The sequence below is a fragment of the Lolium rigidum genome, chromosome 3, assembly GCF_022539505.1.
Source record: "Lolium rigidum isolate FL_2022 chromosome 3, APGP_CSIRO_Lrig_0.1, whole genome shotgun sequence".
NCBI classification, from domain to species: Eukaryota; Viridiplantae; Streptophyta; class Magnoliopsida; order Poales; family Poaceae; genus Lolium; species Lolium rigidum.
The window spans coordinates 140,076,007-140,103,732 of record NC_061510.1 but is presented as its reverse complement, the minus strand read 5'-3'; the positions used below and the strand labels follow the sequence as shown (position 1 = coordinate 140,103,732).

Sequence of the window (27,726 nt, the reverse complement as noted above, 5' to 3'; positions counted from 1 at the left end):
TAAGAATATAAGTCTTCTTTGTAAATGGTTGTGGTGTTTAGAGAATGAAGAAGGGACCTGCCAGAATGTGCTAAAGTTTAAGTATTTTAAAAAAAGGAACCCTTACTCAGGATAGGAAGTATATAGGTTGTTCACAGTTTTGGTCCGGTTTGATGGAAGTTAAGCATATTTTTTATAGTTGCTGCAAAAGGATTCTGGGAGATGGGTGTAAAACAAGGTTTTGGGAAGATGTGTGGGTTGGAGAAAAACCATTGTGTGTGGTCTTTCCAAGGCTTTACAATTTGACTTTTACTCATGAGATTATAGTAGCTAAGGTGTTTGCTCAAGAGTTTAATTGCATTCGTTTTAGAAGATGTTTATATGGCGAATTCGTGGAAATGTGGAACAAGCTTTAGATATATGTAGAAGAACTAATCTAACAGAGGAACCTGATAGAGTTAGCTGGACTTTAACTAAGTCTGGGATTTTTCCAGTTAAATCTATTTACACTTATTTGATAACTTGACGTATTTTATTCCCATACAAAATGATTTGGAGGATCACCTCTTAAAGTCAAAGCTTTTATTTGGCTGATAGTGAAGGATGGAATCTTAAACAAGAATAACTTGGCTAAGAAAGGGTGGAAAGGGAGTATCTTATGTGATTTTTGTGGTGGGAATGAAAGTATGAATCACTTGTTCTTTGAGTGTCCCCTGGCGAGATTTAATTGGAGTGTAGCAAGCTGTGCTTTAGGGATAGAGAGTAAACCTAAGAACTTTTATGATCTTTGCCAGAATTGGTTACAGATTTTTTTTTTTTGGTGTAGATAGAGTAGTGGTCATGTTAGGTCCTGCGGCTTTACTTTGGAACTTATGGAAAACAAGAAACTCCTCTTGTTTTCAAAGGAAGATGTCTAATAACCCTACTGATGTTATTTTCTCTGTGTGCCGTCTCTTGGATGACTGGAACATTCTTCAAAAAGAAAAGGTCAGAAGAACCGTGCCGCGGGTGTCTGAGCGGATGCGACGAATTGCAAAATAAGTTTTTGGGAGGAGACACGGATGGGCTCCTGTGACAAGAAGAATCTGCGACGATTGATTGAACTCAACTATGTGTCTGCATGTTTTTGTTATGTCTACCCACTTGAGTCTCTCTATATGCTCCTTCTTAAAAGACTTAGACCTTATATTCTAAAGAGAGAAGTTGTAATAAGATTTAGTTTTAAGTTTCGGTTTTAGATTTCATGTGTGGTAGTGGTGTTGTTGAGTAGCAGGTTCCTGCTGTGACTCTTGGTTTTGTTTCTTTTTTTGTATGACAGACTCCAATTTCTTCAATGAAATTTGGGACCGTGTGGCCCTTTTAATAAAAAAAAGGATTATAATTTGTATAAATAAATTTAGATGTATCTATATACTCTATCCGAATTTAGATAAATTTCAGACATCATTTTATGGATGGATGAAAATATAAAATAAATAAATAGGCTTGCTGGTAAGTATAATATATTAACAGGCCTCTCTCGCCAAGATGGGCTTAAGCCCATTCAAGCGCCATTTGGCCCAAACCGACTCGGCCTGCGTCTTCGCCACGTACCAACCACTGCCACTGCCGGGACGCCACAACCGGGCGTTGTCGCACCGAAATCTTCCCCCGCTCCACGCAAAACCCTCCTCCGACGAGCCCGGGTCCGCCTCCGCCTCCGCCTCCGCCTCCACCTCCGGCCCTCCGCCTCCGCCCCCGCCTAGCCGCAGATCCCGCCCCACGCGCGCCACCCTATCCCGAGCTTCAGGTCCCGTCTCCAATGGACTCCGCAGTCCCGCACTCCGCCTCGCCCATCACCTTCTAGTCCTGCCACACGCCGCCGCGCCAAGGCGCCAGCTCCTCCATCCTAAGGTCCCGCCTCCGCCCGAGCAGATCCCGCCCCACGCGCGCCGCCGTCTCCCGACGTCAGGTCCCGTCACCACTTGACTCCGCAGCCCAGGACTCCGTCTCGCCGATCACCGTCTCGTCCTGCAAGCCACACGCCGCAGCGCCAAAGCGCCATCTCCTCCATCCTAAGGTCCCACCTCCACCCGAGCCCATACTGCATTGTGTTTATTTAACCCTTAAATAGTTCGGATGGTAATCTTGGTTGAGTCGAATGTTCCAGCACTGCGTTTTGGTGTAGTTGCTAGTTTGGGGGATAACAAATTGGTTCATTTCGTACCATTTTGGTGTAGTTGCTAGTTTGGGATTAGCCATTACCCTTCAAAAGTGAATTCATTTTGGTCTAGTTATTATTTCTGTTCATTTCGTACTACCATTGCAAATTGCTTCATTTTGTACTATTTTGGTGTAGCTGCTAATTTGGGGATTAGCCATTACCGTTCAAAAGTCAAGCCATTTTGGTTGGGCTGTTCATTTCGTACTACCATGTACAATTGGTTAATTTCGTACCATTTTGGTGTAGTTTATAGTTTGGGCATTAGCCCTTACCGTTCGAAAATCCAACCATTTTGGCCTAGTTCCTATTGCTGTTCAAAGGCCCCTCTTGTGCACTTGTCCCTGCCTGTGATTACTCCAGCAAGATCCTAAGTAAAATATGGTGAGAGTTTCTGTTGCTTAAGGTCGAATTCTTGTGCCTGTGAGTGGTTTAGATAGATCAGAGCTAAAGTATGCAGGTTATGGAACAGGATGTTGGACTGTTCCTAGCAAATGCAACCAAGGTTATGTTCAAAGGTCCACACAAGGAATTTGTTATGTTGGTCGAATCTGGAAAAATTAGAAGCAGATAATTGTGTAGTCGTTTCCCTGTTAGCATGTCTTATTTTGTTGGCCTTGCTGCTTCTCACAATTTTCCAACTTACAACCCGTGTTTGCAGTTTCCCCCAGGCTCTAGATGTGTCAACTAGCATACTTTCTGGATTAGCGATGATCAAAACTGTTGCTACACTGTTTTCTTGCATTTTTCCAACTTGCAACCTGTATTCACAGTTTCGTTTCCAGAAGCTTTAGACGTGCGAGCTAGCATGTGTCAATGGGTTATCCATGATCCAGTTCATTTTACTGATTTTTTAACTACTGCTTGTTGGTGGAAATGGAGTATTTTGCATTTTGCTATTACTAGTAAAGATAGATGAAATTTCTAAATTGCACATGCCAAGTGGTGCCTATATGAGCCTCTCAACCATGAAATTCTGCATTTATAATCTCCTTACTCCGTAATGTTGTTATGGATGGAAGGTTATAGCATGTTGGTGTACAGTGATACCAATATTTGATTTCTCATCTGATTATGTGATCACTTTTAAGTTGTAACCGTTTGCTATGGAATTTGCCATGTTTCCCTGTCTTGCTTTATCTCGTGAACTGGTAATCGTAGAACTGCAGTAATTCAACTTACAACCTGAATTCACAGTTTCCAAAAGCTTTAGATGTGTGAACTAGTATAGTTATGAGTTAGTGATGATCCAAACTGTACTAACACTATTTCTTTGCATTTTTCCAGCTTCAAATGGCAGCTCACCGCCATGTTGATTGGACTGAGATCTTTGATAGCATCAAAGAATCAATATTCTTTGTCCTCCTGGAACCAAAGAAAGAGAACTTAAAAGACTTGCAGCGGGTGGCGAACAGAGTAGCAACTGTGTCCGATAAGGCAGAGCGTAAGGCGAGGGTGAAAGATGGCTACTCTTCAACCGGTTTCGTTCTCATGTCCGGTGACACCACGCTCTATGTTGCGACCACTGCACATAGTTTGGATCATCTTTTCAAGGCATCTGATCCTCTTGAAGGGAGTACAATGGACATGTTTGAGGTTTCCGTTCTGTGTCACCATTTTGAGCAGGACTACCAACAACATGGGCTGCCTGGGGAGAGGAGGTATGCTACTGGATACATTCTAGCAGTAGATTGCCCGAATGACATACTTATCGTGGGCGTTCCAAAGGAGAATCTCAAGAACTTGTTTGATAATGGAACATGTGCAAGAAACCACAACAGCCTTGTGATTACTGAGGATGCGCCGAGGGAATCAAAAGAGTGTATGTTGGTATCTTGGCCATCTCACATGCATGACAAGGTGTCAAGAGGCTGGACCAGCTCTTCAAGGAGAATCGGAACAATCTGTGATCCAAACCCTTTCGAGTACAACATGTCGCTCTTAGAGGTACACATGACGACGGAGAAGGGATCCTCAGGAGCACCGCTGGTTGATGAGGAAGGAAAGGTGATAGGGATGCTCCATGGCGGCTTCGGTGGGGTGCATTCTTACTTTGTGGATGCTAGTCACCTCAGGGCGTGGGTAATGTCAGCGGATGATCTGGAGTGAGACATCCTGTGGAGCCGTAGTGGCTTTCGCGACAGAGTTGATCTGCTAATTGGGATCTTGGTAATGTCAGGTTGTTTAACTTGCCCTTTGGTCTGGGGCCGTGTGATCACAAATTATATCTTTGACTTGCACACTGACCTTGCTTGCTATGTACTGTTGTTGTGGATGGAGGGTTATATCATGTTGGTGTATGGTGAAACTAATCTTTGGTTACTTATCTTGTTTACGTGATTGCCTGTAGTTATTTGCCTTGTTTTCCCTAATGCTGCTTTTGATCCACTGGCAATCTGATGTTATGTTGTGGAAATTGAGATAAACATGCAGGTTATGAGGGAGATGTGTAGCTTAAGAATGTGGACATGAAAAGGTATCATGGCATTCTACATATCCATCGTGTCATGTGAATTTTATGTGTATGCAGCCATGTTGCTGCCTAATGGATAGATATGTTCGAGTTAGACTCTGGTTTCTTGATATGGATGATGGATGATGTTTGCTGAAGGTATCATATGTGCGTGTGTGATCAATCCAGTCAGTCGATACAGGTTGACAGTTGACACTAGTCGATGTGCTGTAGGTTCTTTACTGCAGCACTGTGGCAGGCGGTAACATTGTATGAAAAACTCTAGGAATCCTTGTTTATGTTTGTACCAGGAGAATTTCCTTTTGACGATTTGTTCATGCTGTGGCAGGAAACTAAATACTTTGCCTATCATACCTGAAGTTCATGGTGCACATTGTTCAGTTTCTGTCGAACTCCCTTGCCGGGAAGTGTGTAGTGCCTATTTTTTTTTGCGTTCAAATGATTTGGCCTGATTCCGTTTTTCTTCATGCTGGTGCTATAACAGAGAGATGGAGTATTTTGTATAGTTAGATTGGTGAACTGCGTTTTGCTGCGATCTGTAGCAAAATTGTGATGCGACAGTGGTTTCAGCTGACCAACGTCTTCCTGGAAATTAACAGAAATGACGCGCAAGCTTGTTGCAGCAGCTGGTCTTCGTGTCCTCTTTGACATGGTAAGATCTAATCGCGGTGGACTAACCACTGAACTTCGAAGATCTTACTGCTTTTATAGTCAGCATGATAGCGTGTGGTACATGGATTACTCCTTTCCTAGTTTTGTTCTTTTCACGGAGGGAGAGCCGAGTTTCCAGATGAGTGGATACTTTCTGCTCATTTTGGCCATTTTGGTGTAGTGCTGAATCAGTAGGTCGTTTTTCCAGGATTACTAGCGTGGCATGTTCCGTAGCCCTGCAACGCGTGGTAATTTATGGCGTGATTGCCCACTCCGGAAATCACAGGGACAGAGATAAAGAAGAAAAATAAAGGGAAAGAGAACATGGGCATGTTGTATACCACCTGTAGGCTCGAGTTTTATTCAGATACGAGGGGACACGAAATCCTGTAGTCTTGACAACAAGTATTTACAGTAAGAACTGCGAGACTGGAATGACAAGAGCCGACAAAGGGGGTAAACTGTGATGGTAACGCCTATGCTGTTCATCGTCTATCAGAAAATGAGGGGGGCGCACAACACATAAGTACACAACAGTGTAGTAACTCCTAGAATCATTACATCAAATCTTCTGGCCTAGTACAAACTGTATCTTTGCTTTGACCTCTGTAAAGCCGACGTGCTCAGATATCACGCTCCTAGTATGTTGCTCCGGAAAAGCAGCGCCGTTCTCAGATATCATCACCAGCATGTGCGACATGCTGTTGGTTTGCTCCTTCTTGGCTGTCCAAAGGCATGTACTGAGCCATGATGGCGCGGATCTCCGAGTCCATGTAACTCTGGTGAAAATCAAGCACAAACCGGTGTCATTGCCACTTCAAAATAATCGCGCTGTTAGAGAGGGTGAGTAGAGATGCCTTACCCTTAGCCTGTATTTATACACTGCGTATGCTCCGACCCCGGCAAAAACAAGTCCAAAGAAAATAACCCACATAAAGCTCCACCCAACTGAGGATGCAGCCTGTTTGCCTGCGAAGAGTTTATAAACAACATTAGACTTCTCTAACATAGAAAAGGTGAAATAAAACTGTGTGAATCTTTTACTTGCTGATACCATATTTCTTGACAGAACATCCTGTACAATTGTTCTAATGCACGTGCATCACTTATCGTTATCACTCGAGTTCAGCTAAGAAATTGGAGTGCAAGGCTACTGTGATCTTAAAATAAAAGGAGATGGCAGTGTGTAAAAGAATATGATAATATCAATGTATGCACACATTTCTACTTAGTGAAACAATGATGATTATGTGCTAGTTAACTTAAGCAACTTTCATCAAACAAAATAAACTAAAGCAATCTAGGTGAGGTAGTAACTGCACAGATCATGGTAAACACATCCTGCGCATGCTTCTTCACTTTCCAAAACTTAAAACTGCAACTGAAGTAACTTCAACCATTACAGTAATCAGGAAAATAAAGCCTCGGTAATCTGAATTATTCTAGGCTGGAGTCTGGTGTCTGGAGTACATTCACAAGGCTGAATTGTATAATAATTGAACATGTACAAACATCAAGGAAAAAATATTTTGGAGGTAACTATTGTACATTAAGAAAAACTAGCACATCCCCGATTTCTTCCATAAAAGTATAGATAACTTGGTGACTAAGAAACAACCAGTCCATTATTTAAACTAAAATATAATATCAAGAATCTCAAACAACGATCATAAGATCCATCATCTCAAACTAAAGAAAGTAGCTCAACTGAGCAGGAGTATTTGCTTCTCATCACTAATAGTATATACTAGCTCTTGCAAGACAAATATGAAGAAACTGGACTAGAAAGAAGTTTGGGTTAGGCCACTCACTGATACAAGTATCTTGCTCTCTCATGTATAACATATTGGTATTACCACAGCTGCATTCATAGCTTCCCCATGTATTTTGGCAGCTGCAGCCACTGCACTGACAGGCGCTTTTCGTTTTGCATTCATCAATATCTGCACATAGTGTACATTAAGGATAGTGTGAATTCTTTGCGGCTGTACCACCTTGGTGGAGCGTTTTGAGTCAATAAAAACTCCCTTTATAAAGCTAAGTTTACAAGAAAATAATTCCATTATTCCATAAGTCAAAGTTCTCAAAAATTGCAAATCTTCACTATGCTAAAGTGAATATTTATAACAGACCCCCAATGACAGGTTATATGGTCAAGCAAAAGCAATATAGCCGTGGTCTCTGAAATATACTGAGTACCCCTCAAGTCAAATAAGTGTCGCCTAAATTGTGTGCAGTCCAACCTTTCTAATTTATCTTCATGAATATATAGCCACCAAATATGAAATGGTGAGTATATACTAGACAAAGAACTAAATAGTCATTTTATGCTCGTTTAGAAGAGTGTTGTGTCTGAGCAGTACAAAATGTGTTTCTGGATAATGGTGAAGTACCTTCACAACTTTTTACACCATCTCCCGTGAAACCTACCGGACATTTGCAACCTTTCGATTCTTCATGCTGCAAATTTTCTCAATTTAGTTCTCATAGTGTGATCTTCTCAAGGAAATACAAAGGCCAATTACCATGTCTCAGCATAACTCTAATCATTACTTACTGAGCAGGCAGATATTGTCTTCCCATCTTTAGTATCCTTCCAGCATCCTCCATTGTTGATCTCACACCTCCCAATACCGGAAGCTGATAATGTTGAATGTTAGTACTAAGTTCTAGAGGCAATTTTTAAAGAACTGATAATAAGATGGCATACAAAAGTAAATTACCACCCAGTATGGTAACGAAATTGTTTCAGTAATATATAGTCGGAAACATCCATTCCAGAAATAGTTTCAGCAAACTCAATCACATAACCAAATTCACATATTACCTTCACAATTGGTATATCCATCACCAGCAAACTTGACACCTTTGACAATAGGGCACTCACAGATACGCCCACGGAAGGTATCCTGCATTTGCATATACCAAATTGTTCTATATTACAAGACAGTAATAGAGGAAGAAGGTAAGGTGAAGTATCAGAGCCTCTCTAGCTAAAACTGACTGTACCTTGCATGCGGTGACGTTATTAGCCTTGTCAAACCAGCAACCTCCATGGTTCTCCAAGCACTCATTTGTTTGAACGTCTACAGGGAACAAAAGAAAGATAAGAAATCGTAATGCACCATAAGACATGATCTGGGAGACATTTGACATTTCTGCAGTAAAAGGAGAAGGTATACAGACCATCACTCAAACAAATAGCGGGCTCAGTTGTCTCCTCAAATCCGGAACAGATGGCTTTTAGCACGGCACCTTTGTCCAACTTACCTGAAGAAAAAACTAAACTGTAACACAAATAATGTCAGGAGTGAAACAACTAGTGCTACAAAACGGTAGACAACCTCGGTATTGCCTGTTGTTGACAACAAGCGTTGGTAGTATCGTGACATCTCCTCGTTTACCATGGCCAATCTACATAATAGAAACATACAGCTGAATATACCATAATTTGATGGGCATGCACAACTAAGTCAGTTTTTAGCAGAAAAAAGATCAGTCTTTAGCAGCAAGGTCCTACTTGGGCATCCTGTTCTGCCTTTAGAATTGGGTTTTCCTCATCGGCTTCAGGATCTCCAATACACTTGTCTATCTTTCCAAGGTCCAATCCTGTAAATGTCAAATACAAGAAAATGTAAAGGCAAAAATTAACTCGGCAGCTTTCATCAATTAGTTACAGGAATAATGTAATAAAGAGTTCTGGGATAAGTGAAATCAGTGCCAATTAGGCCTACCGAGTGACTTAATAACTTGAGTTGCACATTCATGTGTATACTTCTTCTCCTTCATTGGGCATCTAATGGCAAAGTCATGTACATAATCCCACCACAACCACGGCTTGCCGCTGTCATTAGCAACCTTGAATACACAAACCTGATGTAGATTCTGAACCACGACATCTTTTCCATCATATCCTTTGCTGAAATCCTGCTCTGGGTCGGGTGCACAATATCGCCCATGGTTGATGCACTGGGATTTGCATTGCTTGCTGACGACAAAAGCTTCTGGGCAATACCATGTGATGTAATGTGGAGTGAACTGGGTGTAACCCTTCTGCTCAAGAACTTGTGCAGTCCCTCTAAAGCTCTTCACGAAGTCCATTTGCATATCACATTTAGGACCACATTCATCATTACTGTTTGTCCAGAATTCATACTCTACACGCTCATCAGGGTGAGGAAGGGATTCCCTCCAGTCCAAGAGGACACTGACCATTTCACCATTCTCAGCAGATTTCTTAAGGTCCTCGCCCAATTTCTTTGTTATAAGAACCGAGGGAATAGTGATGTTTTCCATGTGACTTGTTCCTGTATCTTCTGGGTTGTCCATTGTGATTAAAGGCTCATCCTTACTATCCACAACAAGAATCGCTGCAGCTCCAGCTAGTTGTGCATTCCATGCCTTTGTTGTGAAAAAACACTCTGTTTGTCAAAGAGGAAACAGAATTAGAATAGCCATTAGGACTGGGAAAGAAGTACTCATAAACTAAGCAGTCATATGTGAAGTTAATTAGTAACATGTTTTAATAGCATGAGCAATAACATTCAAGTTATCTAATAACAAGCAGGGAACAACAGCTAAGTTTTTTGCCCTGAATCATTTCTACCTTAGAAGTTAGGTGGTTCCTTGTGAATGAATTGCGAAATAGCAAACTCTACTTATAAGACGTATTTCATAAACACATTTACATCAGCACATCCTGTTTCACCTACCCGTATGCATCATAGCTGAAACAAGGTTAGCTAACCATATCCATCTATCATGCTAGGCAGCAAATTGTTCATAAGATGGTGCTGCTGCAGCAGCCAGCAGGACCTTCAGTTCTTTGCTTGGGTTGCAACAACTGATTTGTTGTTTGTGAACATACAAGTTAGGTGTATTTACTGATAGGTGTTAAGTACCAAATCAGCACGTCTTCACTATGACCCAAATGAATTGCTCCTCAGTCCTCCCCTATATAACTGCAAATCAAGCTAATCCTTATCCGTAGAGCATGAAACAAGGGAACATCAGTGTGTCGGAAGCTAACTAACCAATAATTAATGTTACTAACAACCTGGAGTAGTAACGAACCAAATCAAAGATTACACTCGATCACTCATTAACTACCTCTCCTAACTGAACAAGCTACTAAATCAGCTCGAGAACTACTACTCCGAGTAGTACTAGTAAGCAGTAAGCAGTAATCAGCATGCTCAACATATAGAGTAATAATACTAACTGAAGGAGGCAGCAAAGCAAGATCCAGAGAGAGCAAAGAAGCAGAGCCGTGGACTGGCCGGTCACCTCCGCGGTCGATGAGGACGAAGTTTGGGCGCTCCCCGGATTTGTGCGACTTGAAGGAGGTCTCGAACTCCTTGCAGGCATCCTTGTTGCTCTTGGGGTAGACGACCCACCCCTGCAGGGTTCCCCCGTACTGCGGCACCCCGAAGTTGCCGATGGCGCACTCGTACTTGCCCTTGAGCGCCTCCGGCGAGGTGACGCTGACGCTGTTCTTCTCCACCACGAACCGCCCCGCCGCCGGCCCCGCCGCGGCCAGCAGCACCGCCAGCACGGCGCACCACGCCGGACCCATCATCCTAGCTAAGGTCTCGGCAGCAAGCAAGCAAGCTCCGCCGGCAAGAAAAGAATCGGGTGGGTGTTTGGACGGGGCAAACGGAGGTTCCTAGGAGGCGCAGATCTGCCGGCCGGCCTGGGGTGTGGAGTAAAGAATTGGAGGCAGGCGGGCGGCGAGAGATCTAGCTAGCTCGGTGTGGATGGAGGAGGGAGGGGGTTGGACTTGGAGAAGCTCGCGTCCACGGCGTGCCGTGCGTGGAGTGAGTCGTCTCGTCGTCGGTTGGATGTTCCGTCCAAGCAAAAAAGAACCTACTGGAGCTAAAATGGAGCTACTACTAGTATACCGTTGCTGTCTCTGTCGAGAAGGAAAGCCGATGTGATCCGATCGGCGATCGGTGCCCTCGCGACGAAGCGTCTGTGCCGCGCGGGCGGCGTGGACAACGTGAGCCTGCTCTGATTTATTTTCCTGGCTTTGAGATTCGCGCTCCGGTCAACTGTTTGTGGCTTTCGAGCCATCGGGGCCGAGTGGTGTCCCACGGGGTAGCTAGAATACTTTATGGCGCCTTCTCGTGAATTCGTGGGTTTTATGAATACTCCCTCAAAGGGTCAAAATCTGCACTCTCACCTTCACTGGCTTCGTCCAAATTATATCCAATGCATGTACCACAGAGCATGACAAAGTCAGTTCTCTCCTCACATCCTCTAAACCCATGCACCTCCAAACTTCCTTTACATACTTACACTTGATAAACAGGTGTGCTCCTTCCTCCACATCTCCATTACAGAATAGACATCTGACATTTTCTAAAGCAACCCCACGCTTTCGCAGATTTGGTCTCAAGGGAAGATAGGTCTTTAGAAATCTAGAATCGATCACAGCGAAGAACTGATAGATATTGATGCCTCAACTGTCCACGTAGCCCCGTTTTACTCGGCCACGACCATAAATGAACCTGCCAAGAAAGCTAAAGAGGGATGGTGCACTCTACTGTACTGATTTTAATACTAGCTCTCTTGCAGGGGAGTATGCAGCTAAATTTAGATAAAATTGCAGATCAAATCAGCATATTAATAAGGGGATTTACAGAAAAAAATAACCATGCTAACCCTGCTGGTTTCGTCCCTGACTAGTACCATATTAAAAATGTTTGAAATGCAAACTTATTACATCAAACATTTTCAATTTTTTTTGGAAAGACATATAATTGATTTGGTACTCATCTAGGTTAACCACTCTATCCGCGAATAAGTGTACTTTGATCTGTTTTGTTCTATGTTAAATTTATTAAAATTTGGACAATTTCATTGAGGAAACTAGCATCATTTATGACACTGGATTAGTAATCACTTGATCCTTCTCAAGATGTAGCTCCTCCAAGCCAGTTTTTATTAGGGTAATAGATGACATGATAAAAACATTAACCAAGTGCATATTACCCTAATAAACCGGTGTAGAGGGAGTAATTACATATTAAATCAATTTTATGCCTTTCGCAGAAAAAAAAGTCAATTTGACGCCATATATTGGATACCTTTTTCTATAAAATTAATCAAATAAACAAATATAACTTGCGACAAAAGCTAAAAATGCACTTACATATTGCCCACGGGAAAGAAGTTCACAGAGAGATTGCATTTTAGACGAGACGCTAGTCAGTTCACTTTTACTTCTACATTACTTTCTTCATTCTAATAAATAAAAGGTTCTTGTTTTTCGTGTTTTTTCTTTGATCAAGAATTATGTTAATATAGTCAAGATTTTGTTGCTCAACTTTTTTTATCAAATTTTTTCTTGAAATGCATGTACACCTTGTTCATCGAAACGGAGGCAATATAAAATAGTTGGCACCAAATCCAATATAACTTGTCTTCAAGTGGAGTATACTCTACTACCTCCGTCCTAAGGAATAAGGCGCACGCGTATTTCAAGACGAAGTTTAACCATAAAAATTGAGCAACAAAATCTTGATTATATTATATGTAATTAGTATCGTTGGATTCGTATTGAAAAGCACTTTCTAATGATGTTAATTTTATACAAACAATCTTTATATATTTGAAGTAATACTTAGTCAAACGAAAAGCACGTAAAACGAGGACGGCTTATTCTTGAATCGGAGGTAGTATCCATTTATAAAATGGATCGATCGTCTAGGCTTCCTAAGACATATTAAGAATTTTACTTTGAGAAGCTGTCACCCACTATCATTATTTTTTTAAAAAATCTCTCACCTTTAGTAAGCTAAGTGCATGTAGAAAATAAGGAGACTATATGTTAAATGTTATTGGATTGATTTCTATGTGATGAGAGAGAACCAATTTTGTACTTTATATAGAATACACTGAAAACAGAGAAGTATACTTTTATGGATAAATATTGAAGCTAAATGCACGTTTATTAGTGGATGGAGTGTGTATTGATCAAAGCTGTATTTTGAAGACCATGGTAGTAAAAAAAATTCTAAATCGGCTTATCCGTATCTTTTGTTCAAAAAAAAAAAGATCTGGAGCCATAGCGAAGATAAAGCCCGTTTTCAATTGCAAACCGAGCTTGACTCTAGTTGTTAGGTTTCTTGTTGTGGAACCAGCCCACCCAAGTTCAAGTTCTAGATTTGGCACGGATGTTTGCATTTATTTGGATTTATTTCTAGATTTAAGTAGGGCTATTCTTTCAGTGGTAAGTGGTGTGTCCGTCAATAGCGAGATGCATGTGGTCACTTCGTCAACATCATAATCTGCCGGCTCAGTTTCTCGGAGATGCTTATATGGGTAGAGTGTGTGTGCGTATTCATAAGGGTAAGTATGCATGCGTGTTTATGAGCATATACGTTGACGTTGGCTAAAAAAAAACGTTTTCAATTCGATTTTTCAATTATCCCACCAAAAAGGCCCACAAAGTTGAAATCTCTCATCAAATCCGTACGGCAACGACCCACACATTGATGACCAGATGCGGACAGATTCAGCTGAGCCACATGAAACACGCACCGGTTTTTATTTTTGTATGGATACATAATACCGCTACCTACCCTGCCACCTGTTATTTTGCTTATGTTTTGTCAGTGCATGCCGGGTGATCTTGGCCTTGTAATTTGGTACAGCCAACAGTGAAGTACCGTTTCGTCTCGGTTGTTGCTAACATGGTTGTATAGCTCAGCTAAAAAAAAAACATGGTAGTATAGCTCGCGTACAAAGAACGGTACTACAGCATGCTTTTCTTTCAAGGAGATTTTTTGCGTCTTAATTTGATAAAGGTTTTGTACTGGGCCAAGAATTGATGGCATTTCCACGTCCACCAAGATTGCTCGGAGAGCTTTCACATATCCTGGGGACCAGCTTTTGGATAAAGAGATGATATGGCCAGTTTATATCGTGTGAAATCAGCACCGCGTAGAAGGATACTCACACTATTAGCCTATAGCCGCCCGATTTGCATGTTGGGCCATAGTTAGGCATCAGATTCATGTCAAAATATCCGGCATTTCCAGTACTTTTAGCTCATCGATCGGCCACTGGTATAAAATCGGTTTCAAATGGCCCGTCACACATAATAAATCTTATCGTTATTGTGTAAGGATGGATGATACGTCTCCACAAGGCACATGGTTTTCAAAATCATTTGGGATGGTGTAAACTTTCGCAAACGATTAGAGTCCGCCTACCGCTTGCGAATATGAGGGCTTTCCCAAACGATTTTTTTCATTCGTCGTTTGCGTTTGGTATGATCGCAAATAACTTTTATTTTTTATCGCATTTGTTCATCTCATTTCGCACATGACCTTTTGGCTTTTTCCTCCTATGCTGGTTGAAACATTGCAAACTTTTTTTTCTCTGAACCGACTAGTTGTATATCAAATACAATGATGCTAGCAGATTTATGCCTAGCTGAACACCAACGAAAATACACTACCAAGTATCAATTATATTGGAGTGTACATTTGATACATTATATGTATATATACATTTGCGACATAACTTCATCTGGTAGCTCTACAAAGAAGAAAAATACACAAAAAAGAGAATTTATAGTAACTTTTGTTACGTGTTTGTTTCTATTACGGTGATGTACCTTGCAAGGATAAAATGCAGAGATTTCTTCATTTTTCTTTGGTTATCATTGTCTTCACCACGCTGCATCTGGAACCTCCAATCTTTTTTTGAACAGGGACAGGGGTCAAAAAGACCCCTACGAAGCTGCATTGATAACACGTGGTGGGTACAAATTTGCATAGAGGCCCTTTACAACACTCGCCCTAAGAAACCGAGATTTTGAAGATAAAGCCTCTAACATTACAAAAAACACCCTGGCACTAAAAAAGGAAAAGCAATCAGGTGCTTCAGAGTCTCCACCACCAAGCTCGCCGGCAACCTCAAGGCGATGAACGCCGAAGTAGAAGAGGGGATCTGAGCTCGCTACGGCCTCTACACCAGCGAGGAACCAACAACGTCGGCCACCACGACGCCTTCGGGGACGAACCACTTGAAGACTCGAGGTAGTCGAGCTCCGACGCGAGGCTCCGACAAAGGCCTCCAAATCGGAGGTTGAAGATGAACCGCGGTGCAGGATGCACCAAACGGCGCGGAGTGGCCTCCAATGGCCCTGAATCACTTCGGCAAACACGTCCTCCGTGTATGAAATCCGCAGAGAAGCAGCTTCCGACCTGCAGGAAAGCTTGAGCAGGTCGCAATTTCCCCTTCTTGCAGCATGGAAGAACTCAAGATAGAGCTGCTCCACTTCCTCACCACCACGGCCGGCCAAGGGGAGGGGCCAAGTCTCGAGCTCAGCATGCTGAAGAAAAACGCACTTATACCTGGGGCTCGCCTCAGCCTCCTCTGCCACCTTCCTCCATGGAAGAGCAACAAAGAAGAAGCGCGACGGCTGCTCGCCGGCGTGCGCTGCCGAACGAGAAGCAGAGCTCCAACTCCCGACCTTATTGGCGGAGATCCCCAAGCCCAGCACGCCCGCCTGCGAGAGCTCTTGCCACCGAGCACCGCAGCGAGAGTCACCAAGCCTAGGCCTCGCCGGAGCTCGGCCGAGACGCTCCGACGACCTACTCCCACACGGCACAAAGGCACAACACAAAAGCAAAAGAACTACCACTACATCTACTCTGTACAGGAGGAGGAGCCAACCACCTAGTCCATCCCCTCGCCGGCCAGCCAGGCCGCCGGAGAGAAGGAAGGAAAGGGGCGGCGGAGAAGAGCTGGAAACGACTCTCAACGGGAGAGGATAAGGTTGGACCTCCACTCGGTCGAGTTCTGTTGGAACCTCCAATCCTGATACTGCTCATCCCAGAAAGGTAGATGTCACTTAGGGTGGGGGGCACTTGTGCTTTTGCAAGTACCGCTCAAAGGATCTGAAAATATAGGGCATAATGTTCACGGACAAGGCATTTCTGAAACCGGGTGTAGATGCTCCTGGATGAATAAAAAAATCGAATAAAATAGAAAATCAATTTTACAAAATTTAAAAAAAATTGTATAATGACATGAATAAGTGTTTCAACTGCACACCAAAAATCTCCAAGAAACAGCATATGCAGTGGTATGTGCAAAAAAAGACAAATATGAATGACGTAAGCAACAAATTTAGATGTCCAAACAACACCACATTTTGTCTTTTCTGCACAGACCACTATATATGTCTTTTCTCGGAGATTTTTTGTGTGCAGTTAGAACATTTGTTCATGTTTATTGTACAAAAGTTTCAGATTTTTTTGAATTTACTTGCTAATTTTTCCGATATTTGATTCAACCAGGAGCATCTACACCTGGGTTTAGAACTGGTTTTTCGAGTGTGAGAATGTTATATACATATAGAAATAATTATCAGATATACCAACTAAAATAAACTACTCACTTTTATACAACCACAGATGGCATGGTACAAGGCACAAGGAATGTTGTGAGCTTCGTGAGCCTCCTTATTTTCTTAGAGCCAAGTTGTTTTCCATGTGGCTGCACATAATTATCATCATGAATGTGAGAAAAACTATTACTCCCTTCGACCCATATTACTTGATGTTAATATAAATGTATCTAGGCACATTTTAGTTGTAGATATATCCATTTTAGCATCAAGTAATATGGATCAGAGTGAGTATATATTTTTCTATATATAATCTGCACTCAAGTGCTTAGTGAACATACTAAAAACAAGGAGGTTAAACACAATAAGGTAACGATGAAGATGATTGCATTTGCAAGAAATTAAGTGGGAGCGCTAAGACATATTTATAATATTTTATGTGGATGACATACCGTTGATTAGAAATGATGTAATTTTTACTTGATTAAAAGATTTGATTGAAAATTAATTTCATTGAAAGGATATGGACAAAAAACATATTTAGCGTCAAGATCTGTGAAGATAGATTGAAGCGCATAATAAGTCTAAGTCAAAGTACATGGAATAAATATTGAAGTAGTTCAATATGAAAATGTCAAGAAGGTGTTCTTTTCCATGTGGAGATTTAACAAAACTTGAGTGTATTTGACACTCAATGAGTAAAACCACATGAGTGATTTTAGATCACAAATAAAATATACACAATCAGATATCCTATGCTCTAAAATGTTACGAGCATATACCAGAATGATTCATGTGATGATCATTGGAAAACAGTAAGAATATACCTGAGTACTTTGGAAGAGCCAAGGATATATATAGTTTTGTATGGGGTAATGACAAATAAATCGTTGTAAGATGTTGCACCGATATTAGTTTGGTCACATGTATAGTCTAAAGTGTTCATTAAAAGGTAGCGCAATAGGCTAAAAGAAATCTATGCTAAATTTAGATGAGTTCTAAATATTGTGACGGATTCTACAAACGAAGGCAGAGTATATTATTGTTTTGACAATGACCGAGGGTGTTTGAGTCAAGAAGTTATTTTAAAACTTGGTGTAGTTCCGGTAGTGTAATACTATGAAGCTATATTGTGTGTGATAATATTGGGAACATATTTCAGACCGCATAATTAAGGTTCCACCAGAAGACCAATCATATACGATTAATGCCGACTCATTTAAAAATGAGTGATATTTGGAGACGCAAATGAATTGCAAATACATACGTTTCTGAGCGTGTCAGATTCGTTGACTGAAAACTCTCCCATGAGCGAACATGATAAGCACCAGAAGGCCACAATGTTAGATGTTTACAAATGTAAACTAGATTATTGACTCTAGTGCAAGCGGAAGACTGTTGGAGATACGCCCAAGAGGCAATAATAAAGAGGGTATTGTTATATCTTAATGTTCATGATAAATGTTTACATCCCATGCTATAATTGTATTAACCGGAAATATTAATATTTGTGTGTTTTGTAAACATAAAAGAGTCTCTAGTAAGCCTCTTCTTAAATAGCTTGTTGATTAATAGATGATCATTGTTTCGTGATCATGAACATTGGATGTTATTAATAACAAGATCATGTCATTAAGAGAATGATGTGATGGACACACACCCACAGTAAGCATAGCATATGATCAAGCCATTAAGTTTGTTTTGCTATAAGCTTTAAGATATATAGTAACCTAATCCTTCGACCATGAGATCATGTTAATTACCTGCACCGGATGGATGCTTTGATGACATCAAACACTACTTCGTAAATATATGATTATAAAGGTGGCATTAAGTATTCAGCAAGTATGGGTTGAAGCGCATGGATAAAGAGTGGGATTTGTCCATCCAAATGACGGATAGATATACTCTAGGCCGCTCGGTGGAATGTCATACAATTAGCTTGCAAGCATGTGACTGGGTCACAAGGGATGTCATATCACAGTACGAGTAAAGAGTACTTATCGGTAACGAGGTTGAACTAGGTATAGAGATACCGATGATCGAACCTCAGAGCGACAAAAAAAATCGGTATCGTATGTTAATGGTTCTTTCGATCGATCAGGAAGTCATCGTTGAATATGTGGAAGCCATTATGGATCTTTAGGTCCCGCTGTTGGTTATTGATCGGGGAGGTGTCTCGATCATGTCTACATAGTTCACGAACCGTAGGGTGACACACTTAAGGTTCGATGTTATTTAAGTAGATATGGAATATGGTATGGAGCTCGATTGTTGTTCGGAGTCTTGTGTGGGATCCAGGACATCACGAGGAGGTTTGGAATGGTCTAGAGAATAAAATTCATATATAGGAAGTCATTTTTCGGGGTTCGATAAAAGTTCGGTGTTTTGACCGGAGCTTCTATAAGGTTCTAGAAAGATCGGAAGGGTTCGGAATATTATGGAAGGTTCTAGAAGTGTCCGGGACAACCCAGGCTGTCTAAGAAAGTCCGTAGGGTCCCATAATACATGTATCCACATTTTTCTTAAGGGTTAAGGAGTTTACCCTAAGGCAAATTCGAATTTGGCAAAAGAGTCCTAGTTCTAGTAGGTTTCGGCTGACAGAAACCTACCGGAACTCTTCCAAACTTTGGGGGAAGGTCTTGGAAGACCCAAGGGCCTTTTCCACCTATAAAAGGAGGGCAAGGGGAGCCCCAAGAGGTGCACAAGTCGCATCCCCTGTCCCCTGTCACAAAACCCTAGCCGCCCCCTTTCTCCTCCTCCCTCTTGCACGGCTACAAAGCCCTGCAGGATTTCTCCACCACCACCGACACCACGCCGTCGTACTGCCGGGAGTCCGGGGAGGATCTACTACTTCCGCTGCCCGCTGGAACGGGAGAAGGACGTCTTCATCAACACCATACGTGTGACCGAGTGCGGTGGTGCTGCCCGATTGCGGCACCGTCGAGATCTTCTACTCGCTTCCGAGAGCGGCAAGTGATCGACTACATTATCCATGAGATTTATCTCGTTAACGCTTAGCGATATTTGAGGGTACGTTGATCTCATCTCGTTGCTACCATCTACTAGATTAGATCTTTGCTTGTTATTCGTTCTTGCGGTAGAATTTTTTGTTTTCTATGCTATGAATCCCAACACATCCCGGAGGTGGACAGTGGTGCAGAGGGTGAGCGGCGAGGACAAGGCCAGATGGGATGGCCATGGTGGAGGGCGAGATGAGGTTATCAATTTTTGTGTGCTTGTGTGGTGTTTGACAAGATGCCAACACCAAGGACGGTGTTAGATAATGGATGTCAATACACCTGCTGCACTTCTTTGGTTTTTGAAAAATTGGTGATGGAAACCCATGGATGATTTACTTTGTCTTCTCTTCCTTTTACAATACTTGCAGCTGTTTTGGAGCCTTGGAAAGTTCGGGAAGATAGTTGGTCACATGTTCCTGGATGGCTGATGATGCTCACCATGTTGCCTAAAGGTGCAATCTTATTCCCAATTTATTGGAACCATGTGCACCACTATGATCTGAATGTCGTCTCACTGCTTTGCAGGTTTTATATGGGTTGCAGCCGCACTGCACGAGAAGGCAGACCGTGAGTTCTCGGTCGGAACACTTCAGCATGTGGCACTGCATCTCCATGGGGATGGCGAGAAGATAAATGATGGACACTCCCCAATTTGATACTGGTTGTGGTGAGCTTTCGATCATTTGGACTTATCCCTTCTAGATTTTCCTTGACGATTTGATGCATGACCTTATTGTGTTCTTACTGCAGGTATTGCTCTGTCCGTTGGCTGCATCTCAAGAATGCATGTTGCCGGTGCATCCGCGACGAGGAGATGGTGTGCGGATGGCTGCATCGTTGTGAATGGTGGATGGCTTGAAAGGACTGAGGTGGAGTGACATGACCGACCATGTTAAATCCTCTGGTATATCACTCTCTTATGTACATTATTTTCCTTGTTCGCTCGTCAACTTCGTGTTGTTTGGCAAGAGTAATAAAAACACTACTATTGTGGTTGATTTGCATGGAAATTTATTCTGCGCATGAGACTTCTTTATATTAAAATTGTTGCTTTTATTACACTTGCTGCTTGAATTGGGTTTTTTCATTTTGTAGGTGGACTTCTTTATATTAAAACATATTTAAGGAATAGTTGAGCTGAAGATTTTATCTCAGTGTATATAGGGGTAATTTATGATGGAGATAATAGGTATCATGATGAGAAGGATAGCTTGTCATTGAGATTTGGTGTATTTTAAGGCTCGGTTCTCTGATTAGGAATCCATGATCTACCTTTTTTGCATGTAATGTCTATATGATCAGATGGAGGGTAACATGGTTTTCACTAACAAGTCAATTGATGGATGTATGATGTGAGGATTTTCCCTCGGGTAATTCTCGGTGATTCATCATGCAAATGATATGGATATCCTCTTTTACCGTCTTTTTGTTTGGAAGATGTTGAATAGAACAATTGTATTCATGTAGTGATCATTTAGAGACCATTGTATTTCTGAATCTTGGATCAAGTAATGATGGCAATTACGTTGGAGAATTTGCCTTCTATGCCTTCTCTTGCTAGAGCAATTATTGGAAGTTTGATACTTTGCCACAGAATCTCTTTAACAACTAGTATCTTCAAACAAACCTATGTCCAGTTCTAAATTTATTCCATCAACTCATCGAATAATTTAACTGAATAAATACGGCTACAACCAAGTTTAGAAACTGTGTATCTCTTCTACTCTTCAAATAATTAACTGCAGTGCTTACTTTCCATCCTTGCTAAAATGCTAATCTTTGAATAGTCGTTAGTGGGCAACTTCTACCATTATCTACTAACATTTTAATTTTACTCTTCTTAGCAGGTGTTTCCATAAGCACTCCTCCAGCAGATGTTGAAATCTATGGTACATCGAGATATAGACACTCGTGTGGGGCGCATCACATATTTTCTGTTATTATTGTCCGAGGTCCAAACCATCACAGGGGTGATTCAGAGTACCTATATGAAACAAAAATGTGGCAGTCTCGAGCTACATCAGTATTTGCGTGAGCTACGTCTCTACTTGATAAGTTAAGGATAGATAAATAATGTTTATATTCAGATAAGCCTGGAAATACGATGCTGAAAGGATCGTATGCCGCACCTAGAGGGGGGGTGAATAGGTGCTAACCAATTTTTAGTTCTTTTTCAATTTAGGCTTGACACAAAGGTAAATTCTCTAGATATGCAACTAAGTGAATTTACCTATATGACAAGGATATCAACTAAGCAAGGTATAGCAACGCAATAGGAGATAGAGTGGGATAGAGGTAACCGAGAGTGGAGCACGCGATGACACGGAGATGATTCCCGTAGTTCCCTTCCTTTGCAAGAAGGTACGTCTACGTTTGGAGGAGTGTGGTTGCTACGCAAGCCAAACCAACAGCCACGAAGGCTTCACTCGGATCTCCCGTGAGCAACGCCACGAAGGCCTAGCCCACTTCCACTAAGGGATTTCCTCGAGGCGGAAACCGGGCCTTTACAAAGTTCTTGGGGCACACATCCACAACCAAATTGGAGGCTCCCAAATCTGTAACAACACAACAAATCAACAAGCATACATCAACAACAACAACTAGGGATCCAAAGAGGAACACTAGCAAGGGGGCCCTCAAGCATAAGAGGGGGAAATGAGAAACGCTTCGGTGAGGATGTAGATCGGGGTCTTCTCCTTCGATTCTCCAAAGCACAAGTGATTTGGGTGGTTGAGGGAGGAGATCCGATGGATTTGATGTTCTTGGTGGCTCAACAATGGTGTATGTTCTTTTTGGAGGGGGAATGAGCAACCCTAGCACTTTGGAGAAGAAGCCTTTAAATAGTGGCTGCCGATGCAGCCGTTGGTGCCGTTGGAGAGGGGTGGCCGGTAGTACCGGCCAGATCGGGCCGGTACTACCGCTCCTAGGCGACGCGCACGGCCAACAGGGGGCGGCCACGTGGCAAGAGGGGCACGGTCCGGGAGGGGGGCCGGAGCCTCCGGCCGGGGTACCGGCCGAGGTACCGCCGGGGCTCCAACCTCCCGGCACTATATACTGAGCCGCCCCGCCGCCACCGGTACCTTGGGCGGTACCATGGCCGGAGCCTCCGGCCGTGGCCAGGCCGGCGGTACCGCCCAAGCCTCCGGCTCCTTCTTCTCTTTGCTTTTCTCTTCTTCTTCTTATTTCCTCCTTTCTTCTTTTCTTTCTTTTCTCTTCCGAAATCTTGCACGCTCTTCACACCTTGGGCATCTAGAGAATGTAGTACCCTACAAATCTTATAAACCGAAATGTTCATATATTATCATTGTCATCAACACCAAAACTACATATAAAATGAGATATGATCTTTCAATCTCCCCTTTTTGGTTTCTTGATGACAATATAAGATTTGCAAAAGATGATGAGTATATGAGCAGAGCAAAATATAAGATTATGCATAATAAGCTCCCCCTAGACATGTGCATCTAATAGAATTAACATTTGAATAAGAGGCACATAATCTAGGATCAAACTACTCAAGTAAATACGAATCACCAACAAGTGCAAAGATGCTTAGTAAGCAAATAAATTCATCACTTGTATAGAGAAGAGACAACCATATGTGAGTAAAGACAAGTGTTGAGTTTAGAGATCATACCACATGAAATTCACTTAGTCTTTACCATAGATAGATAGATAGATAATGTCTCATACATAAATAGATAGCCCCTATGTCTCACACACATAGATAAGATACATAAAACATGATAAGTAGTTCTCAACAATAGATAACCATAAGTCACAAGCATAAAGAGTCAAAGAAAACGCAAGCTTGTGACTTCCCATGCAAATCCCGAACCTAATAGAACTCTTCTCCCCCTTTGACATCAAGATGCCAAAAAGGTTGAAGAGCGATGCTACCGTCCCTAGGCATCAAGGAAGTCCTCGGCAACATCGGAGTCGACATCATAGGAGGGACCATCCTCGCCATCAGACCACTGGCTATGAGCAGAAATCCACTGAGGCTTCGGAAGAATATTCTCTTCAGATCCCGGAGGAGACACTTCCACACCAAGCTTTGTCATGATGCTCTTCTGACGGCGTCGGGCTTTCTTCTCGCCACATAGGCGTCATACATACGCTCCCGAATGTCGAGCTGGAGGCGAAGGTCTTCTTTACCTTGATCTTGAGCTTGGTGTACCAAGAGGGCTCGAGCATGGGATCATATGCGGAGTGAGCCGGAGGTGCCCCAAGAGCCATATGAGCAATGAAGCCATCAAACCGGCGAGCAGGAGCAGTGGAAGGATCTGCAGGACCTGCTGAAGGAGCTGCTGGGGCAGAAGGAGCTGCAGGGGCTGAGGTAGAAGCTAGGAGCTCATGATCTTTGATAAGAAGGTTCTTGCGTTTATGAACAGTGAGTGATGAAAATGGTTCCAGAATGGCACCCTCAAATTTCTGACGCCACACCTCAGAAATAAGCTTCATGATGAAAGGACCAAAGGCAGGAGACCTCTTCTCAACCATACGCAAGAAAATCTGGTTCCACAGGCAATCCATGACATCCATCTTCACACCCTTGCCCTTTCGGAGATGAGTTTGAAGCATCAAGTCAATGACAAAAGAGTGGATCTCATCAACATTACCCACTTTGACGGCAACGAGTCTCACGGTAGATGCGAAGCATAATATCATAGACGGGTTGGAGACCGGAAGTGAATCCAAGCTTGCATCGACCGGGCATATAGAGCGGCTCAAGAACATCTTTGGTGCTTGCATTAGAATGCCCGTGAAACCTCCAACCACTATCAGTGTCATCTTCACAATTTTCCGGAAGAGGATAGCCAAGAATCTGTCCAAAGGTGCTCCAAGTGGTAGTGAGTACCTCATCACGAGTCATCCAAGTGATGGAGCGAGCGTCATCCTCATGAAAATAGACTGTGGCAAAGAACTGAGTCACAAGGTAAGGATCATAGTTGCATTGGAAAGTCATAATGGGAAGCAAACCAAACTCCTTGCAAATACCAAGAGCTTCATGAAAGTAGGCATCCTTCTTCAAATGGTCAATGTTGATATACCGTTGATCAACCACCTTCACCTTGTTGGGAGGATAGACTTCATTGAATATGCGTTCTTGAACCTCGGTGTAGAAGTGGCGGTTGCGAGTGCGTGAAGACCGAGGCCCCAAATAGGGATTAGCGGTGCGAATAGCCATGTATGCATGAAGGCGGACGCCACCATAAGACTTAATATCCGGTTTCCCTTTCTTTTTATTTGCCAAAGAAGCACCACGAGCAGTAGTGGCACGGGGTAACACTTCATCTTGTTCAACAAACTCATCCTCAAGAATTGGAACCCCTCGCCTTTTCCGTGATTTCGCCGAACCGGAACCACTAGCACCTGTGAAATAGACGAACAGAGCCGAGGGACATATGGGATAAGGACACAAGCTCATCTCTAAATAACAAAATTTTGACCCAAAATACACATGCATGATGGTAAGAAAAAAAATGGCCACACACTATAGGTAAAAAAATGCTACATAGTAGAGGTTAACGGTGCTACATACTAGAGGACATAGATCAGCAATAGATACAACCTCTTAGAGTAAGATTTAGCCAAAAATCTAGGCATGTAGAACCAATAACCAACACACATGTGAGCCAAAAATACGAGCAAAATACACGGGGGAGAGGCTAATACCGGGAGCCATGGAGGAGGAGGGGTGGGGGAAGGCTCCCACGGAGCCGATCCGGCCGGAGAAGGGCCGGAGGATGGCCGGGGAGCCGGCGGCGGCGCGCGGGCAGGGCCGTGCCGTGCGGCTGTGCGAAAGGGGATGGGGGAGTGTGTGTGGTGGAGGGTGCGTGGGTGCTGGGGGCGGGTGGAGGTGTACCGGCCCGAGGCCGGCGGTAGTACCGCCCAGGCCTCAGCGGTACTACCGGCCTGGTCAGGCCCGGGTCGGCAGGCCATCCGTTTTTTTTTGTAGGCTGTTTTTGTTAAACCAAATCCCCCCCCCCTTTTTTTATAAAGGCACCCTCTTAAAGCAAACAATTTTGATATGCAATTTTTGAGACGAGCTTGTGCAAGATATAGAATGTTTGAGAGGTGAGAGAAAGGTTTAGGATGGACACAAAGAGAGGTATGGTAATATGAACTCAAGTTTGCAAGGGGCAAATCAATAGAAGCCAAACATTGAGCCAATTCCCATAAAAACAAAAGATAGGCAAATGAAGTCCAAAAAAAATCCAAATTGCTCCAACTCTTCATAAAGAAGAGTGTGGTGGCCTAGGCCACCATATATGAGTGTTAAGGCATGGCACCGCGAAGATATATCTTGGGTCCAAACCAATACTCATCATTTAAGCTCACATATCAACATATGATATAACGAGAATGAAATCTTTAATGTTGGCATTATGGGGGAGGGATAGCTCAATAATTTAAACCGCACTCCCCCTATTTCCATGCCTACATCTAAACCAAATAAAGTTTTGAGACGGAGGTGTGTTTGCAAGATGGTCAAGCTATACTCCTTGAATCAATGATATTTAGCTCATTCCTCAAATAAGAGAACCTTGCTTCATCAAGAGGCTTCGTGAATATATCGGCAAGTTGATCTTTGGTAGGAACATAGATAAGCTCAATATCACCCCGGGCAACATGATCCCTAATGAAATGATTCCGGATCTCAATATGCTTCGTTCTTGAATGTTGCACCGGATTATAGGCAATCTTGATGGCACTTTCATTGTCACATAATAGAGGCACTTTGTCACAAATGACACCGTATTCCTTTAAAGTTTGCCTCATCCATAACAATTGAGTGCATCCACTTGCGGCGGCAACATATTCGGCTTCGGCGGTGGAGAGAGATATACAATTTTGCTTCTTAGAAGACCAACACACCAAGGACCTACCAAGGAATTGGCAAGCCCCGGAAGTTGATTTCCTATCATCCTTGTCACCCGCCCAATCCGCATCGGTATAACCATTGAGAATAAAGCTTGAGCCTTTGGGGTACCAAATACCATATCTTGGGGTATCAACCAAATATCGAAAGATTCTTTTGAGAGCCATCATGTGGCTCTCTTTAGGAGAAGCTTGATACCTTGCACACACACCAACACTCAACACTATGTCCGGTCTAGATGCACAAAGGTAAAGTAAGGATCCAATCATGGAGCGATATACCTTTTGATCCACCTCTTTACCATTGGGATCTAGTGCAAGATGACATTTGGTAACCATAGGAGTGGCCACACCCTTCATCTCGGTCATCTTGAACCTCTTGAGCATGTCTTGGAGATATTTTGCTTGGTTGATGAAGGTTCCTTCCCTCAATTGCTTGATCTCAAAACCAAGGAAGAACTTCATCTCTCCCATCATAGACATCTCAAACCTATCGGTCATAAGCTTTGAGAATTCATCATTGAAAGCTTTGTTAGTAGACCCAAATATAATATCATCAACATATAATTGGCAAACGAAAAGCTCCCCATTGACCCTCTTAGTAAAAAGAGTGGGGTCGATTAGCCCAACATCAAACCCACGATCTACCAACAATTCCTTAAGGTGCTCGTACCAAGCTCTAGGAGCTTGTTTGAGACCATAAAGTGCTTTATCAAGCTTGTAGACATGGTTAGGAAAGTTGAGATCCTCGAACCCCGGGGTTGCTTAACATAAACCTCTTCATGCAAAGGACCATTAAGAAAAGCACTTTTCACATCCATTTGTTGTAACTTAAAGTTATGATGCGAAGCATAAGCAAGAAGGATACGGATGGACTCAAGGCGAGCCACGGGAGCATAGGTTTCTCCAAAGTCAATACCCTCAACTTGAGAGAACCCTTGAGCCACCAATCTTGCCTTGTTCCTCACAACATTTCCAAACTCATCTTGCTTGTTCTTGAAAATCCATTTAGTGCCTATAACATTGCCGCACTCCTTTGGCTTCTTAACTAAAGTCCATACTTTGTTGCGCTTGAAGTTATTGAGTTCTTCATGCATAGCTTCCAACCAATCCGAATCTTCAAGGGCTTCAAATACTTTCTTGGGTTCCA

The 27,726-nt window shown here is 42.6% G+C and overlaps 1 protein-coding gene across 1 annotated transcript; it reads right to left on the bottom strand.

Annotated features, from left to right (window-relative positions):
- Nucleotides 1-5,611: 5,611 nt before the first annotated feature.
- LOC124702402 (vacuolar-sorting receptor 1-like) lies at nucleotides 5,612-11,156 on the bottom strand. The gene is made up of 12 exons (XM_047234544.1): nucleotides 10,590-11,156; nucleotides 9,038-9,724; nucleotides 8,824-8,912; nucleotides 8,648-8,717; nucleotides 8,490-8,573; nucleotides 8,313-8,389; nucleotides 8,131-8,212; nucleotides 7,861-7,943; nucleotides 7,697-7,763; nucleotides 7,115-7,246; nucleotides 6,166-6,272; nucleotides 5,612-6,082 (listed from the first exon to the last, which is right to left on the bottom strand). The coding sequence occupies exons 1-12, from the start codon at nucleotides 10,879-10,881 to the stop codon at nucleotides 5,975-5,977; spliced, it is 1,878 nt and encodes a 625-aa protein (XP_047090500.1). The 5' UTR covers nucleotides 10,882-11,156; the 3' UTR covers nucleotides 5,612-5,974.
- Between the last annotated feature and the right edge of the window lie 16,570 nt (nucleotides 11,157-27,726).

What these genes read in the sequence shown, in the direction of transcription:
- LOC124702402 (XM_047234544.1), bottom strand. Translation starts at nt 10,881, where the DNA reads ATGATGGGTCCGGCGTGGTGCGCCGTGCTGGCGGTGCTGCTGGCCGCG. An exon ending in CGTCCTCATCGACCGCGGAG is followed by an intron (nt 9,725 to 10,589) that starts GTGACCGGCCAG and finishes TTTGACAAACAG; the next exon opens with AGTGTTTTTTCACAACAAAG. An exon ending in TGTATAAATACAGGCTAAGG is followed by an intron (nt 6,083 to 6,165) that starts GTAAGGCATCTC and finishes GATTTTCACCAG; the next exon opens with AGTTACATGGACTCGGAGAT.